At 39.5% G+C, this 17,404-nt stretch overlaps 1 protein-coding gene across 1 annotated transcript; it reads right to left on the bottom strand.

Annotated features, from left to right (window-relative positions):
- Positions 1-1,898: 1,898 nt before the first annotated feature.
- GEM (GTP binding protein overexpressed in skeletal muscle) lies at positions 1,899-17,064 on the bottom strand. The gene is made up of 5 exons (XM_001368760.5): positions 16,744-17,064; positions 14,614-14,953; positions 8,255-8,331; positions 6,188-6,392; positions 1,899-3,354 (listed from the first exon to the last, which is right to left on the bottom strand). Exons 2-5 carry the CDS (start codon positions 14,942-14,944, stop codon positions 3,077-3,079), a joined length of 891 nt encoding a protein of 296 aa, XP_001368797.1. The 5' UTR covers positions 14,945-14,953; positions 16,744-17,064; the 3' UTR covers positions 1,899-3,076.
- Positions 17,065-17,404: the final 340 nt, after the last annotated feature.

Here is a 17,404-nt window from a genome sequence, read left to right as displayed (position 1 = left end):
GGTTTTTATTTTAATTAATTTATTGGTTGGTTACACTGAAATTACCAGATATCTCTCTCCTCTTCTCCCTTCCCCACACCAGAGAAGGCATCATTTAATTTTAAAAATACATATGTGTATATATATATATATATTAATATATATATGTTATATATATATATATATATATAACCATGACTTTCATGTTTCTATTTATCAATTCTTTCTGGTCTGGTCTTGTCTTATCTAAATTTTTAATATATATCAATGTCTGGCATAATACTCTGTGACTAGAAGTGTTTTAAAAATACTTGTCGGATTTGAACTTGATACTTTCTGCTTGGATCCAGCCAGCAGAATTAGGAACAATGAACAGTACAGTCACAAAGAAACTGATGTTAAGTTGAATATAAAAAGAACTTCGCCAAAATTAGAACTGGTCAAAACTAGATTTCTCTGCTTTGGGGGCATGTGGTTATTGTTGGAAGGATGATTCACCTCTAGAGAAGAAGTCAAAGGAGTCATGAGAAACTGAAAGGTTGTCATGTAAAGGAGAGGTCACACTTGTTTTGTTCAGTTCCTGAGAGTGGCATCAGAAGCAATGAATGGAAATTGCGGAGACAAATTTAGGTTTAACATCAGGAAAAACATAATATTTAGAGCTGTCCAAAAAGTGGAATGTGCTGCCCTAGGACCACCTCAGGGTCTAGGGTTCTTCAGACAAAGTTGTGGGGATTTCTTTTTGAGTCAGAGTTTTACTAGATGGACACTTGAGTTCCTTCCAACTCTGAATTTCTCTTTTTTTCTGGGAACTTCCATTCATATAGAGCCAGCAAAAGGAAAGTTTCAGTTGTATATGGCCTATATTGTCCTATGTTGGGTCAAGTAGGAAAGACACAATGAGAAAATCCTTGACTATGCAAGGCTGACATGCCAATCTCAAGGTTGAACCATTTAAAGATTTATTCCTGAATCTCCCAGGTCAGTATAAAATCACAAACTCATACAATTCAAGAGTTAAAAGGGACCCTAGAGATCATATGAAGCCCCCCCTTCATTTTATTGCTGAGAAAACTGAGGGACAGAGAATTTCAGTGACTTGCTCAAAGCCACCCAGATAGTATGTCAGAGACTAGATTTGAACCCAGATCCCCTGACTACAATTCGATGCTCTTCCCACTTTTGCACACAATCTCTCCAATGAATGATAGAGATTTTTGCACACACTTCAGCCGGAAATAGTAAAGAGAATCAAATAGGAAGGTGATGGACTCTATTTGGGTACAACTCCAGAAATGTCCAGGAAGATGAAGAAATGAGACTAAAAGGGGCTCGGGGGGCACATTGTGAAAGGAGCATGAATTTTCATTCTAGCAAACTTTGTAACCCTCTTCCATCCCCCTATGCCAGCAGGGAGATATTATAAAAATAGAGTTAAATAGAATTAACAATAGAATGGAGAATTCAGCTAAAACAACACCAGACCAGGCTCAGGCCTTAAAATAACCAGCTTACAATTTTATAATCCTTTATTATTTCCTCCTTTGCTTTAGCCAAGTCCAAACCTATTGGCCTTCAGGGAGAGCTGCAAGGCCCATCTGTTCAATCAGGAGTTTGCCAGATTGGAGAAGAAGCTCAGTCCAGCTATTTCTATTACTTAGCATTTAGATGACCCTTAATACTTCCTAAGTACTTTACAAATGTATCACCTAAAAATATCTATGTATTACTATGATTCCTAGTCCCCAGGGTATAGATGATGGGAATGTTCTTTAAACCCAATTATGACCATGCTGTTGTTGCTGCTGCTGTCTGTAATATAAAGTAATAATAGATAAATGTCTTTAGAATGCTCTGGCTTTCAGAGCTCTATAAACAGCAATCACGACCATCTCATTTAGGGAGGGAAAACATTAAGGGTTTTTTCCAAACATTTTTTATTTCTTTTATTACAAGACATGTAGGTAAAAACTGGCATATTCTGAAAAAGATAGAAAACAGTAATAAAAATCAACATTTTCCTATTAAGAAATCTGTTCATAAATACACATTATCAAATATTAAAATGTTTATTCTTTTTGCAGAATAATAATAATAAATATGGCATAGCTGTGACATACACGAGGGCTGCTGCCAAGTACCAGAAGTACATGGGCACAAAGAAATGTTTTATAAAAGCTCAGACCACTGTTTATATTCAAACATTTGGCATTTGCTCTCCTGATTGCAACAATCAGACTGTTTTTTAAAAGATCTGATTTTTTTTTAATGGCTCCATGGCATAACAAATGACGATCATTTTAAAGAATATTTTGACTTGAAGGAGAACTTGGTGAAAAGCATTTCTCCCTGAAATCAACAACAACACACACCAAAAAATTAAGCTACATATTCAAGGATATAATTTTTGACACCATATGAGGGGTACATATATCAATTATCTAGTCTACAGAACTGTAGATTTCTAGCTGCGGGCACTTAACAAAACTGATTTCCTAAGGTTCAGTTTCCAGTGAGGTTGGTCACTTCTTTTCACAGCTTTACCAAAGAATAACAATGTCATAGTAATGAGGCCAGCACTCCAGTTGTAACTCTATAAAGCATAACAAGGCACCTCTGAGTTTGACTGGGGAGGCCATTCTTATGGCGAAAAAGGACACAAATTCCCCACACTGAATAGCCCTCAGAAGGCTGCACTATATAGAATTATGCCACATTGGCTTCAAATTCACTGGGCAGACCACTAGATAAAGTTATGTTAATGAGGAAAAGTTCTCGTCCTTGGTGTTCCATTTTTTTTAATTCTGCTGTTATCAAAAAGAGAGAAGAAAAAAAAGCATGTCAACAGCAAAACTTGCCCTGTATGTTTGGATGGATTCGGGTAGAAAAGACAAGCCTTTTCCTGTGATTAAATACTGACAAGTAACAAATACCTCTCCTTTCCCATGCATCGTGTTGCATGTAGCCAATTCCCATCTGCAATGGGGACACCAAGTCTAACAATGAACGAGCATCCAATCTAATGTAGATTGATTATTGGTCCCAATGGACTTTAACAATGTCCATAAAGGAGGACATCTCGGGGAGGCAGAAGCTTCTAAAGCACAGAGAGATCATGGCAGGACTTGGATTTCAGCTTGAAGGCCATGTTTTTGTTATTCTTGGCCACAATCTTGCCCCAGAACCGCCGGGCTTTCTTGGGGATGCTCTCTCTCCTCTTCTGGTAGGCAAGCCTCCTCTCATTCTTCTCCTTGCTATCCCGCCTCAGCCGCACCTGTCGAACAATGCCCTCGAACAACTCCTTCACGTTGTGCTGGACTGCAGCGGAGGTCTCGATGAACTTGCAATCAAAGACTACTGCACATGCTCTCCCTTCTGCAAGAAAGAAGGAGAAAACTCATGAAGCCAGGATCTGCTAATCTTCAAGTAATCTAAGGGGTAACTAGGAAGCTACAAGTTCAAATCCTGTCTATTCCAGTTATGACCCTGAGCGAGTCAATTGATTATAATTTCCAAACCTGTAAGATGGGAATGATAATAACACCTTGCTTTCAGCATTTTTGTGAAGATTAAAAGAGATAATATATATATAAAGTGGTTTGCAAACCTTAAGGTACCATAGAAATGTGAGTTATCATCAGTATCAGCATCATCATCAGCATCAGCATCAGTTATCTTCTATAGCTGGGCACAGTAGACAAGCAACTTGAACATTTGGCTTCTTTTTATTCTGAAATTGCCACAGATGTAGATTTTAATCCCTAGCCAATAGGTTATAGTATGCCCCTTTCACCAGAATGAAGCATTCCAATGTAAAAATGGAAGCAAATAGTCTTGCAAAAGGAGCCCTGGAAATCAGAAGTCATCGCTTCAGATTCAGGATCCATCACAAAGAATTTGTGTGACCTTCCAGAAGCCATGATACAGTTGTTAACAGCTCAGTGTTCTTCTCCACTCAAAACAGTTAAAATACTTGCCCTTCTTTACCTACGAGGATTGCTGTGAGAATTCAAGATGGATAATATGTAAAAAACTGGTGCTACTTTGTGTAAAATTGGATAGTCTTAATGCTACATCTGCAGCCACCCTTCCTCACCTCCCTAGATATTTTTGGAACCAGAGGAATTCCTTAAGAACATTGTATATATCTCCATATGAGGACATTTATGGTAAGTCTTGGATATAGATCACACTAGAAGTATGGTAACCAGTGCTGAAAGCAGGTTCATGCAGAAAAAAAATCATCCCAATTACATGTAATAACAATTTTCAACATAGATTTTCTGAAATTATAAGATACAAATTGTCTCTCTCCTTCTCTTCCTTCTCACCTCCCAGATATGGTAAGCAATTTGATCTGGATTATACATGCATTATATATTAAAATATTCCAAAAATATGTGAATAATTTTCAAGTTTGTGCTATGCCGTCATAGGCATCCTGAAAGTGAGATGGATGCTTTTTAGATCCTAGGAAACTATCTCATAGATTTAAGCAGCAGTCTGCTAGAAAGGTCAACCCATTGGTATGAAAGATTTACTCTCAACTTCCAAAAACTTTCCAAATTACTCCCAAAGTGCACCTTACATGTAAAAATAATTTGACTTGATACATTTCTTGTTTCATGTCAATATTTCATTTTTCACTACATGAGTTTTGATGTTATAATCTAAACTTCATTTCAAACTACAACTATCTTTCCTAAAAAGGTAATTTCAGCCCCCACGCTTTCAGAGAAAAATCCTTCTGTGAAACATGCAGGGCCTACAGCAAGAATCAGCTGATCCAATTAGAACCAGCTAATGAAGCATTCCTTGGTCAAGGACTCCCCTGTCAATGGTCATGGGGAAAGAGCAGCTGGTTGAGGAAAATCACCTTTTTACAAATCTTTCTGGCCTCTGAAATAGTGTCTGCCACAGCCCACATTCAGTCCTACTACATCCAATTTCAACCACAATAGTACCAAGAAATATGACTATTTCCTGGTGGTTTTCCCAGTCATCATTCCTCACGTGATATACAATTTAAAGTAAGGACCTTATTGATTCAATGTGTTTTCCCAAAAATTAAAAAACAAACAGAAAACACAAAATGATCAGTCTTTTTATTGGTGTGAATCACTTCTTTTATAACTGTCTAATGATAACTGACTTGTAAATGTGGACCATTGTATGCTGAATTTTCTTATAGTGAGGCATAATTGTGTCGTCTTCTATCTTCCTTTTCAAACATATGCCAATGGCCAAATCTTTATTAGGTTAATTACTCATCTCAAGGATTTTGAATCATTTATGGGATCCTGTTATCTGTATAATGAAAATGAATTATCTTTTTCAATATGAAAAAATACCCAAATTACACTGCCTTGTTTGGGTCACATTGGTTTATTGTTATAGAGTCCTCCTGAAAATTTAGATAGCCATGGGGATCAGCAACAGAGAAGTTATTCACAAGCAACATTCTTTACCCAAAACTCCGATCCTTGCAATTTCTTTCTAACCTTTTCTCGAATGTAGGAGAGTTACTTTTCAGTTCACTGAAGCTTTAACGTCATCTACGAGGTGTGGCCCTGGGCAACTAGTAAAGATTTTCAAGATGGAAATCTAGGTGAACTTTGAACAGGAACACTTGGCCAACAGAGGGATATATTAGTCATGACAAGATTGGTTTTTTTAGCAAATAAAGCTTTGAGATCTACCAAGAGGTCCTGGTAGGCTGGGGGGTCCCTGCCCTAGCTGGTTTCAAAGATTACTTTGCAATAAATAGAGAAACGGTCATGAATTCAGAACTAGAAAGGGAACTTTGATATTACTAAATCCAACCTTCTCATTTAACAAATGAGGAAACTGAGGCCAATAGATATTACATGACTTGCCCAGGGTCACATAGCTAATAAGGGTCCAAGACAAGATTTGAATCTATGTCTTCTTGATTCCCAAGTCCAGTTTGCTATTTACTATATTATGTTGTAGAAAGAGATAGAGAAAACAATAAAAGAGAGCAAGAGAGAAAGAGTGAGAAAAAAGAGAGAATAAAAGAGAAAAAGAAAGAGAGAAAGGGTCTTAACAACATAGATGAACTACTATGGTCCATGATTAGGGCCTCACAGGAATTGTGCTTCAGGCTTTTAGTCATAGACAGAAAGGGAACCAACCATAGAAAAAGGGGGTCAAATTACTGTAATTTAATTTGCAAAGCTGCACATACCTGATACAGAGACTTCTCGGCACCGCACCAAGTCACTTTTGTTCCCAACTAAAATAATGGGAATGTCTTCTGTTTGGCGAGCCCGGCGAAGCTGGATTCGAAGCTCAGATGCCTTCTCAAAACTTGCTCTGTCAGTGATGGAGTAGACAATCAGGTAGGCATCCCCCACCTGCATGCAATGCTCTTGCAGCCATTCATTTTCCCCCTGGTGGAAGGAAAAACACTTTTATAAACAATTAATTTCAATTATGGCATATGACTGTGACAATAAACTATTGTGCCCTAAGGAATGACAAAGGATATGGTTTCAGAGAAAACTGGAGAAATTCATTTGAACTGATGAAGAGTAAAATTAGCAAAACAAGGAGAGCAGGTTATAAAATAATAACATTATAAAAATGAAATGAACAAATTTGAAAGATTTAAGAATTCTGGGCAACACTATGACTAGCCAGAATACCAGAGCACCAATGATGAAGAATGCTACCATCTTTTTATAGAGAGGCAAAGGATTATATATGTTGAATGAGACATTTTTGAACCTGGCTAATTTGTTTTGCTTCACTCTACATATTTGTTGCAAGGGTATTTTTTGGCTATTTATTTTTCAATTGAGGAAAAAGAGGTAAAAGGGATAGAAAATAAATGCTTGTTAATTAAAATTTTTTAATTTAGAAAATAAAGTACATATAAATAAAGAATATACAAAATATATGAAAAAATTATTAAAGGAGCAGCAAGGTAGCACAATGGATAGAGCACCAGGACTGGAATTGGGAGGACTTCTGGCTTCAGACACTTCCTACCTGTGTGACTCTGGGCAAGTCATTTAACCTCCATTACAGAGCCTTTATGATTCTTCTGGCTTAGAATTGATCTAAGTCAGAATGTAAAGGTTAAAAAATGAAAACATAAATACAAGATAATGCAGGGAGAGAGTACTCACAACCAATGAGGATGAAAAGGAAGCAGTTTAGGAAAGACCTCATATAAAAAGTGAGCATTACTTGATAGGGAAATGAAACGTTTTTGGGAAAGAAGAGATATGTACCACTTCTCTGGATCTGTCTCCTTCTCTATAAAATATGTGATAACAAGTATAAGGGATATGTTCGGATTAGCCACTCAGTCTCTGTGGTTTCTCCTAATCATCTTATCCGAGGATTCTAATATATACATATTATATGTTGAATTGAGAATTGAGAATGAGTACCAAACTATTAAGCTACTAATGAAGACCCTTTTCCTTGAAACCAGCTAGGGCCAGTACCTCCAGCCTATCAGGATCTCTCAGTAGGTCTCAAAGCTTTATTTGAAAAAACACCAAGACTCTCCAAGATGTCTTCTTAAGTGATGGTGATGAAATTCCACCAGAAAGAATGAAGGGGTTTACACGCATATTATTGTTATGTTCTGTCATGTCCAACTCTACATGACCCGTTTAGGGTTTTCATGGAAGAGATACTGGAATGGGTTGACATTTCTTTCTCCAGCTCAGTTTACAGATGAGGAAACTGAGATAAACAGGGTTACGTGGCTTGCCCAGCGTGGTACAGCTATTATGTGCCTGAGGCCAGATTTGAACTCAGGAAGATGAGCCTTTTTGACTCCAGGCTCAGCATTCTATCTACTGTACCACCTAGCTACCCATTACAGGCATAGAAGACAAATGAGGAACCTTGCATGCTCACTTTTAGCCATTCAACAAACTTTTATCAAGCATTTTTTTGTGTGTGTGTAAGTACCCTTTGTTAGGTCCTGGAATAGGTACAAAAGTTAGATAAGGTATGGTCCCTACCATCTTTTCATACATGTAAAATTAAGTGAGAGCTACAAACTGAAGTCTTTCTGAAAAAAGCAAATGCTGAAAATTGGAGGAGAGAATGACCATTTTACATAGTTTCACATAACTTGAAACGGTCTACTCTCTCCTAGAATGATGGTTTTCTGGGTATGTTTACCAGATATAAATTCAAGGAACTAGAACTTGTCTGTATTTCAGACTCTGTCTAACAAAAAGCCTCTTTTTGAAGTACTGGCAGACAAGTTTTAATTGGAACCACATACCTTATTTTCCCACATGTCCAATAGGATGATGGTTGCACTTTCCCCATCAACAATCAGGGTTCGTTCATAGGTATCTTCTAGAAGAGAAAGCAAAAATGATATTGAAGATAGAAATCTAAAAGTGATGCTCTTCAATGGGAATGTTGCACATAAGAATCACAGAATGACAGCTTAGAGATGGAAATGAAACTGAAGGCCATCTGGTCCAATTCCTACATTTGACAGACAATGCAATTATAGGGTGTAGTGTTGGAATTGAGAAAACCTGAAATCTGTCTCAGACACTAGCTGTATGGCCATGGCCAAGTAACATAATCTTTTTGTCTTAGTCTCCTCTTCTGTAAAATTTACTTCACAAAGTTGTTGTAAAGATTGACATATTCAAAATACTTTGCAAAATTTAAATCACCGTGTAAATGCTAGCTATTATTTGCTCTCTAAAGTCCCATAGAAGTAGATAAAAATGTCCAAGGTAAGTAGCAGAATTGGGATTGGAACCTAAATTCTCTAGGTCCAGCATTTTTCCCACTAAACTAAGATAATTCTCATTTATGTGTTATGGGCTAGAAACCTCATCGAGGTCATCTTTTCCAGACCTGTCCCACTCCTTTATTTGCCTATCAGAAAACTGAGACCCAGAGAGGTTTCAACATTTAGACAAGATCACATGGGGAGTAAATGGCAGAGTAAAAAGCTGAGGCTTTCTCCACTTTACTACATTGCTTATTGTTATTGCTCTGTCATGTCCCCCTTTGTGACCCCCTTCAAAATTTTCTTGACAAAGATACTAGAATGGTTTGTCATTCATTCTGCAACTAATTTTACAGGTGAAGAAAGTGAGGCAAACAAGGTTAAGTGACTTGTCCAGGGTCACACAGCTCATATGACTCTGAGGTCAGATTTGATATTCCAGAAGATAACTTTTTCTGACTCTAGGTCCAGGACTCTATCCCCTGTAGCACGACTCTGCTTCTTAGCATAGTCACACACTTAATTTCTAAAAGTGTTCATCCAATACATATGAATGACTATTAAATCACTGCATTGCACATAGGCTCCTTCCATTCACATGTAAGGTACAAATTGGGCAACATTTTATGGAGCCTAAACATTATCCATAGGAAAGAGCAATATCTAAGCCTCCTTGGCTCAAAGCCAATGACCGTTGAGCTCAAGGAAATATCAGGTATTCCTGGATCTTTGAAAGAGTGGAACTGGTTCCTTTTAGCCCCATGCAAAAGCCAGTATCCTCATTTTATCAGCAGTCAATTATGATTTGTCGTCATTCCTTATCTAAAGAATAAACTATGCAGGTCATATTTTAGTTTTTCTGGGGCACATTGAATGGTCTTGGGTTCTATTCATCCCTAGTTTTCTTCTTTTGAGAGAGGGGAAAAGAGAAAAAGCTTGAGACACTCATAGTGTTGGCTCTGGTTTTCTTTATCCCTTTTTTGTAAAAACATAATTAATTCTCCAGGAATACAGAGGACTTATTTTACCATTGGAGCACAACAGAAGTAGCAGCTCCAGTTCTGTTTAGTAATGGAAACTTTCCTTCCCCTCCCTTGTTCTGAAACTGCTTGTGGGTGAAGGGTGAGCACAATGCGCAAACATACTTAGAGTCCAGGGGAACAGTTGGGCAAGGAGCAGAAGGGAAAGATTAGGCAAAGGACAGGGAAAAAAGACAAGATTTTGTAGGAGGTTCTTCCATTCATCATCACACACTCAGACCCACTTAAAATGTTTTCCCCTTTATTCTGACATTTCTTGCCTCTGGATTTTGATACTTAGAAATGGTCATCAAAATTTTCTTTCCCATTGAAGCAAAGAATTATTGTGGCTTTCCCAAGGGTCTCATTATATATGAATCCTACCTTAATAGGGTAAGTGAACCAGGCTATTTATTTTAACCCATACCCTCCATCTTAGAATCAATATCATGTATGGATTCCAAGGTAGAAGAGGAGTGAGGGCTGAGCAATCGGGGTGAAACAGGACCATACAGCTAGAAAGTAGATCAAAAGATTTAAGAATTGCTGCTCTAGGTAAGAGAAGCTAGAAATCTGCATTGGTAAAGGGAGCTCCCTCACCCAGAAGTTCCCTATGCCAAAGAAATCATAGATCTAGGCCCCAAACGAACTCAACCTAGCTAGCAAGTACATAGGTATACCTCTCCCTTCATCCCGAAGCTATGCACAAGTGGGAAACAACAAAGAAGGAGCATATGGATAAAAGAAGGCTACCTGTTGACTGCTACCACTGTGTGTGTTTATCTCTCAGTCTCCCTACCTCCATATGTGTTTATGTCTCTTCTAATCCTGATTATGATCCATATTCATGGGTTGGAATAAAAACTTATTCATTTGGGACATGTGGCTCATTCCCCAAATATTCTGGAAAAAATAGGATTTCAATAGGATGCAGCCATTACTTTAAGTATTTGTGTGCAGAACCTCTTGAATTGACCTCCAAACTCAGGAAAAACATTACAACTAACTCTACAGAATCCTGAGGTTTTAATTTAAGGAGACAGCACCAGTTGTTAGGGTTATTAGAGTTGATCACTCTTCTTGACCAAGGGTCAAATGAACCAATTCCCAAGTGGAGGGTTTTTATCTCTCAGGCTCCTCCCTTTACTCAGAAGTTGCTCTTTGCACACTCACAACATGGACTTCCCTGGATATCAGAAGCAATGGGGAAATCAGGAAGCCTAGGTGCATGGAACAGTGTGACCTGCAAACAGACTGAAACAGGTACCAGGAAGAGGAGAAAGAAAAGGCAAAGCCAAACTTTTTCTGGGTTCTTAGAGAAAGTCATCTGGGGAGGGAAAGGAACCGAGGATCTGTCTCCAAGAGATGGAGAATCCAAGCATCTTTAACAACAGCAACAATAACAAAAAAGACAATGTTCCTTAGGATATCACTTGAGTCATATCCCTGTCTACAAATCATTGTGTGCTTGAAATAATAAGCCAATAAGATATACATTTATACACTAATGTACTTTGCATTGACTGGATGAGAAGATCTGTGGTCAGACAAGCACTTACAGTATGCCTTGAGGACTCCCAAGAATATCATGGTGTCATAGCAAAAGCACTGAGCCTTAGAGTCATGAGAGACTTGAGTACAAATTCTGGCTCTGTTAAATATTAGCTGTGGATAAGTTATTTAAGGTGAAGCCCAATTTCCTCATCTGGAAAATGGGTCTAATAATACCTTATGCTACCTAAGTGTTCTGGAAACCATAAAATTCTACAGAAGCAAGAGCTATTATTAAATGCAAGTTATTTATTGATGGTCTCTATAATTAAGTACCAATGACTCAATTATCCATGGGTTGACTCCTCTCTTCATTTGTTTACTGTTTGCCATTTCTACTGGGGAAGGGAAAGAGGGAGGTAGGGAGAAAGAGAATCTAGTTCCTTGTGAGCTATGGGTGAAGGTTAGGGTGAATGACAGCAGGATTGAAACTAATTGTTTTCATGTTATATTTTCCCATTATCTGGGTGGAGCAGAATTCTAGTCATTCATGCTATCTTCTCTCTTCTTCTTTACATGTTATATCCCCTAATCAAATATAATCTCCCCAAAGGCAGACTATTTCATTTTTGCTTATGTATCCCCAGGACTGAACAAAATGTCTGGCACATGGTAGGTGCTTAATAAATGCTGGTTGATGGAGTGAATGAATGACCATCCAAAACTGAACTCATTATCTTCCCCCCTTTGGAAAGTCCTTATTGCCAAGGCTTCGGTCCTTGAAGACAAAATCAAGTTAAATTATATCATGCAATCTGACAGGTTCCAATGTCTCTCAGATTCTCCAAAGAAGTCACCCCCAGGTAGCACCTGATTTACTATCTTTCCAAATATATGAATGAGGTGTCTTTTCAACAATCTGGCTCACAATACCACCCACTGGAAAATCTGTGAAATTAATCAGTGTCCCAGAATTGGAAAAGGACCTAGAGGTCATCTACCCCCAACCTCAACACACATGATATATTTCTTACCTATCTCATTAAGCCGTTATTCTGAGAATCATATATGTGTGAAAGCACTCAAGAGAATGTAAAGCAATCAGTCAACAAGCATTTATTACAAGCCTACTCAGTGCCAGGCACTGGGATATATAAGCACTAGAAAAAAGTAGACTATCATTATATTACATATAGTAGTAGGGTAGCAACATGGCATAGCGTGTGACAAACAAACTCCAGAATCTGCAAACCCTTGGTTCAAGCCCCACCTCTGGCACATCCTAGATGTATGATCTTGGGCAAGTCTCTTATCCTCTCAGGGTATCAGGCAACTCTCCAAGAGTATGAATTGTCTGAAAGTTGTTAACTTGCCTTAGGAGAGGGAGTTTTCTGCATAAAAGTTTCCTTTAGCCAGTGAAATCACAGGAGGAGGAGGAAGAGGAGGAGGAGGAGGAGGAGGAGAAGGAGGAATAAGGAGAAGGAGAAGAAGCAGCAGCCCTGTCTAGGTCTGGAAGCATCATCCAGATGTGTGGCATCAGTCCTACCACACCTTTTGTGCTCAGACTACTATGTTAAGTTCTAACAGCAAAGTTTAGAAAAGACCATCACCCTGCTTCCATGCAGCTTAGAGTCCAATGAATATCTAGGAATCTGCCCAGCTAGCTGGATGGAGCTAATCATCAACTCTTTTAGTCACACCCACACCCTCTACCCCTGTGAAACAAGAAGAAAGATACAGGGCATAAAGCAGCTTCTATTCTCCCCCATCTTATTCAGAAAGAACACTGATTTTTTGCCCCTTTATTTTGCTATTTATTTATATGTAGCCTTCTTTTTCTAGGAATAATGAGCAAAGTCCTTTCTTATTTGCTCATAATTTAGCAGGCTTAACTGTACATCTTAGCAGAGAGAATGGATCTGATCATCCACTGGCTATGGCTGCCTGTCAAATTCTACCTTTCTTCCTCCATCTATAAAATGGAAATGAAATGTGAATATGAAATCAAGTGGCATGTGCCAAGACTTTGAAAATGTGGAAAAGGAAGGAAGGAAGGAAGGAAGGAAGGAAGGAAGGAAGGAAGGAAGGAAGGAAGGAAGGAAGGAAGGAAGGAAGGAAGGAAGGAAGGAAGGAAGGAAGGAAGGAAGGAAGGAAGGAAGGAAGGGCCTTCTCCATGCTAGGCTCTGTGCTAATTACTTTACAAATATTAGCTCATCTGATCCTCAAAACAACCTTGCTAAAGAGTCATCCAGTTAGCAAGTATTGGAGGCAAGATTTGAACTCAGACTTTTCTGCCTCTAGATCCAGAGGTCTATCTAATGCACTCCCTAAAAATGCCAATCACTACTATTTTTTTAAAGTGTCATTGTCATCCAACAAAGAGGGGTGCATGTAATCTCTAATACATATACACATTCTTTGAACACTTAAAAAGTTTTATATATTTGTATAGCACTCCAGATCCACCACCATTTGAAGAAGGTTGTCAATGATTTCACCTCATCATTTCCTACCTGGCTATTTTCCTGAACTTCACAATTTTTAGAAACTCATCATTTTGCAAGATAAAATCAACTCTGAAACTCTCACCCCTTCAGATCATTTCCCTTTCCTGCTGTAGGACTTCATCATCTCTCCCCCAATCTCATCACCATAACCTCCTCTCCCTACCATTTCAGCTTCTTTTTTGTTGTTGTATCTTATTAAATTGTAAGCTTCTTGAAGGCAGAAATTGTCTTATGCTTTCCTTGATATCCCCAGAGCTCAGCCCCGCATCTGACACATAGGCACTTAACAACTGTTTATTGATTTGATTGACTATTTCAATTTTGATTTTCCATTTCAAAGTTAACTAAGCATCTCACCACTATGATCCTTGAGACTGTTCATCAACTTCTTCTCTCTTGCATAGTGCTATATTGCATTTTTAAAAGCAAAAAACAAAACTGGTAATATACTTCTTCTTGGTGCCCCAAACTGAATAATTCTTAAGAACCTATGGATTCTGAGTATTTCCATTGTTTGATTTCTGACCAAAATGAACTGGTCAGATCACTCTGACCATGGCTAAAAAGGTATAACAGTGAGAAAAATCCCTCCAGTTCTCACCACTAGACCTCACTTCTCTTTTTTGCTTAGCCTTGGAATCTAAGCATTCTTCCTCTTTGGCCAAGATTCAAAAGATTTTGATCCTTGTCAATGATTATTTTATTCTTCCTGGTCCCCAAGATTTGACCCAGAGACTTGTGGCTTTCACAAACCAGTGAGTGCCAAGAATGCATTATATCAGTTCTAAACCCTGCTGATAAATAATCCAACTAATTTGTTCTGCTTTTAATGTTGATGTTTCCTGTTGACCAGAGTCTTCTCAATACCTACCTCCCAACACCTCACAGTCGCTGTCCATGCTGTCAGGCACACCTGCAAAGATGTTGGCCAGGGTAGACTTGCCCACGCCATGTTCCCCAATCAGTACCACTCGGTAGTATGTGTTTCCAGACTCTGAGGAGATAACTGAATCTGTGGAGTCAGATGACCAGCTTCGACGATAGTAGTCTTCTGGATTCATGGAGTATCGGTTTCGGTTGTTGTATGGGTGGGGGTCCTTCTGGACCATCAGGTGCCTCCCGTCTGCAGGGATGCTCCACCTTTGCTGCTGTGCCTGCAGGGCTGTACTGCTGCGGCGCATGGTGACATTGTTCAGAGTCATTGTTGGTTCCTGAGGAGCAAAAAGAACAGAACCCCAGAATTATGTGTTTGAGGGTCAGTCAGGTTTTTTTTTTTAAATGAAACAAGTACTACATATCTCTACAACACAAGGTACCAATGAAACAGCCCTGAGCTCTGAAGGGTCTAAGTCTGAATTGCTCATGCACACTTCAAGGAGTAGGACTTCTAATCTGCCCCAGGCAGTGAAATAGCTCTACTTGCTATTTCTAAGGTAAGAAAAAAAAATGCACTCCTCAGACAGGTGGGTCACATATTCTAAGTCGCTATTTTATTGAAGAAGACAACTAAGGCCCAGAGAGATCAAGTGATTCCCAGATCCTCTGGCACCAAACCCAGATCTCTCTATTATACTGAGCTGCTTCTAGCTCCTAAGGGCTGATACTGAGAGTTAATGCCAAAGTCACAAACACATCCAAAAATAAAAAATAAACCTCTCCTCTGTTTAAATCCACAAGTGAATAGCTCTGAGGAGCAGCAGACTAGGGGACTAGGTTATCTTTCCAGCTCATTCTGCATTTAATTACACGGGTCTGTCCATCAGCCTGCTTTGCTTTGGTTGGAAACCTGTGGCAATGACATCATTGCCCCTCTGCTTGAGCAGTATATACACTGGAACTACCATGTTTAGTCACATTGGCTTGATGCTCTCCAGCTGCTAAGGCTACTATTTTAATTTTTTTTCTCCTTGAGGTTTATGCCTCAGCATTGTCATCTGCCCACTGGCATGCCTTTTAAAAAACACACATCACCCCAACGCTCACTCTTCTGGCATTAACTGGCACTCAACCATGTCCAAACCTATCAAACATGCACTAGGAATGGCTGTGCAAATTGCTTTTCACTGTGTTCTATTGCAATATATCTTCTTAATTCAACTGAGCTTTTTATGGTCTGGAAGCCTCAATAGTAAAAAACTGAGATAAAAAAAGGACTATAAAACATCAAAAAGACATGATGGAGTAATGGATGGCTTCAGATCCTGCCTCTCACACTCATTAGCTTTGAGACCTTGGGGCAAGTCACTTATTTGCTCTCTGAGTTTTCTCATCTGTAACATGCTGGGGGAGGGAGACTACATGACCTCTAAAATCCCTTCTAACTCTAAAAATCTGGAATATAACTAATGTTTTCTAAGAGGTCCACTACAGTTTTTAGGCTACTTTATTGTGGTTCTCCATTTCCTGGAGTTTGGGGCACTAGGTACCTGAAAGGGAGCATTTATATTTTCATCAGCAAAACCCATTGTCGACCAAGAAGTCACCAGGGACATCAATCAGTGCCCAAATAAGAGGACCCATGGCCCATAAGAATAGTGACTCAAAGTACTGGGGTTTTATTTTGATGAGGAAAAGGCAGGAGAATGCAAGACATCATCTCCATCCCCATCTAACCCTGCCATCTGCCTTGAGAGTTGGTACTAATTAATAGTATCACCTCCTTCCCCACCACATCCACAAAAAACAAACAAACAAACAAACCAAACTGCCTTCGTTCTCATCTGAAGCTCCTTTCACTTTCTGGACTTTGAGAGCCTGCATTCTAGTTACTAAGGTCACTTTTGACTACTTAGAAAGAAGTTCAGGTTGACTGGGCACGCCGCATTTGCTACTACTCCCAGTTCCGGCGTGTCCCATCCATCCTTACCTCAGCCGTCTGTACCCCTTCGCTGCAAAGGGCTCTGGCTTACCGATAAAGTCCCACATTCTAGCTTAGCCTCTCAGAGTGCTCACACACAAAGACTCGCCCTCACATACACACATTCACACTCACATACAGTACCTGACTTTTCACAGTCCCTTCCAGTCAAGGCAGCGGCGGGATCCCGGGGAATCTCCTGTTCACGCGAAGGAGCGAGCGCAGGCTGGCGGACCGCTCTGCTGGAGTAAACTCCTCTCCTTCCCACTGACTGACTGACTGACTGCCTCTCTCCAGCAGTTGCTCGGCTCCCCCAGGTTTATATTAAGCACAACTGATCAGAGACAGGGCTTTTCCGTGACGTCACTGCCCTGGCCACAGAGCAGGCGGCCCCCCGCTGGGAGGAAACGGGTATGCAGAAGAGCCCAAAGTTGCAGACGCTCCCAGTGAACACAAAATCAGTTACTTGCAGTCATATGATTTTTCTTCCCCCCTCCCTCCCCAAACCTCCACCCGCTTTTCCAGAGTGCCAGGGAAGCAGATCCTGTGACTTTTTTTTTTTTTACAAGGTGAAAACAAGAAAATGGAAAAATACCCCAAGTGTCACTTAATCGTCTTTCCCGGCAGCACAATCTAGAGCTGCTGAGATGAAGGATACACAAAGACTCGGAGTTGATTTTCAAAGGGGAGCTGAGGTTCCATTCATTCTGCTTTGTCACGACAGCATCGATCAACCTTCGGTGCTGGAACATCCAGCCTCCGAATCATGAATCTAGAGCCACTTGGAAAGGAGGGGGGAAAGGGT

Source organism: Monodelphis domestica, chromosome 3 (genome assembly GCF_027887165.1).
Source record: "Monodelphis domestica isolate mMonDom1 chromosome 3, mMonDom1.pri, whole genome shotgun sequence".
In the NCBI taxonomy this organism is placed as follows: domain Eukaryota; kingdom Metazoa; phylum Chordata; class Mammalia; order Didelphimorphia; family Didelphidae; genus Monodelphis; species Monodelphis domestica.
The sequence above is the reverse complement of the archived record's forward strand: the minus strand, read 5'-3'. Positions and strand labels throughout refer to the sequence as shown.

Excerpts from the sequence above, each read along its gene's own strand:
- GEM (XM_001368760.5), bottom strand. The coding sequence starts at position 14,944 with ATGACTCTGAACAATGTCACCATGCGCCGCAGCAGTACAGCCCTGCAG. Across the intron at positions 6,393-8,254 it reads TGGACATGTGGGAAAATAAG|GGGGAAAATGAATGGCTGCA; the intron begins GTATGTGGTTCC and ends TCCTTCCACCAG. Across the intron at positions 3,355-6,187 it reads CCGAGAAGTCTCTGTATCAG|AAGGGAGAGCATGTGCAGTA; the intron begins GTATGTGCAGCT and ends TCTTTCTTGCAG.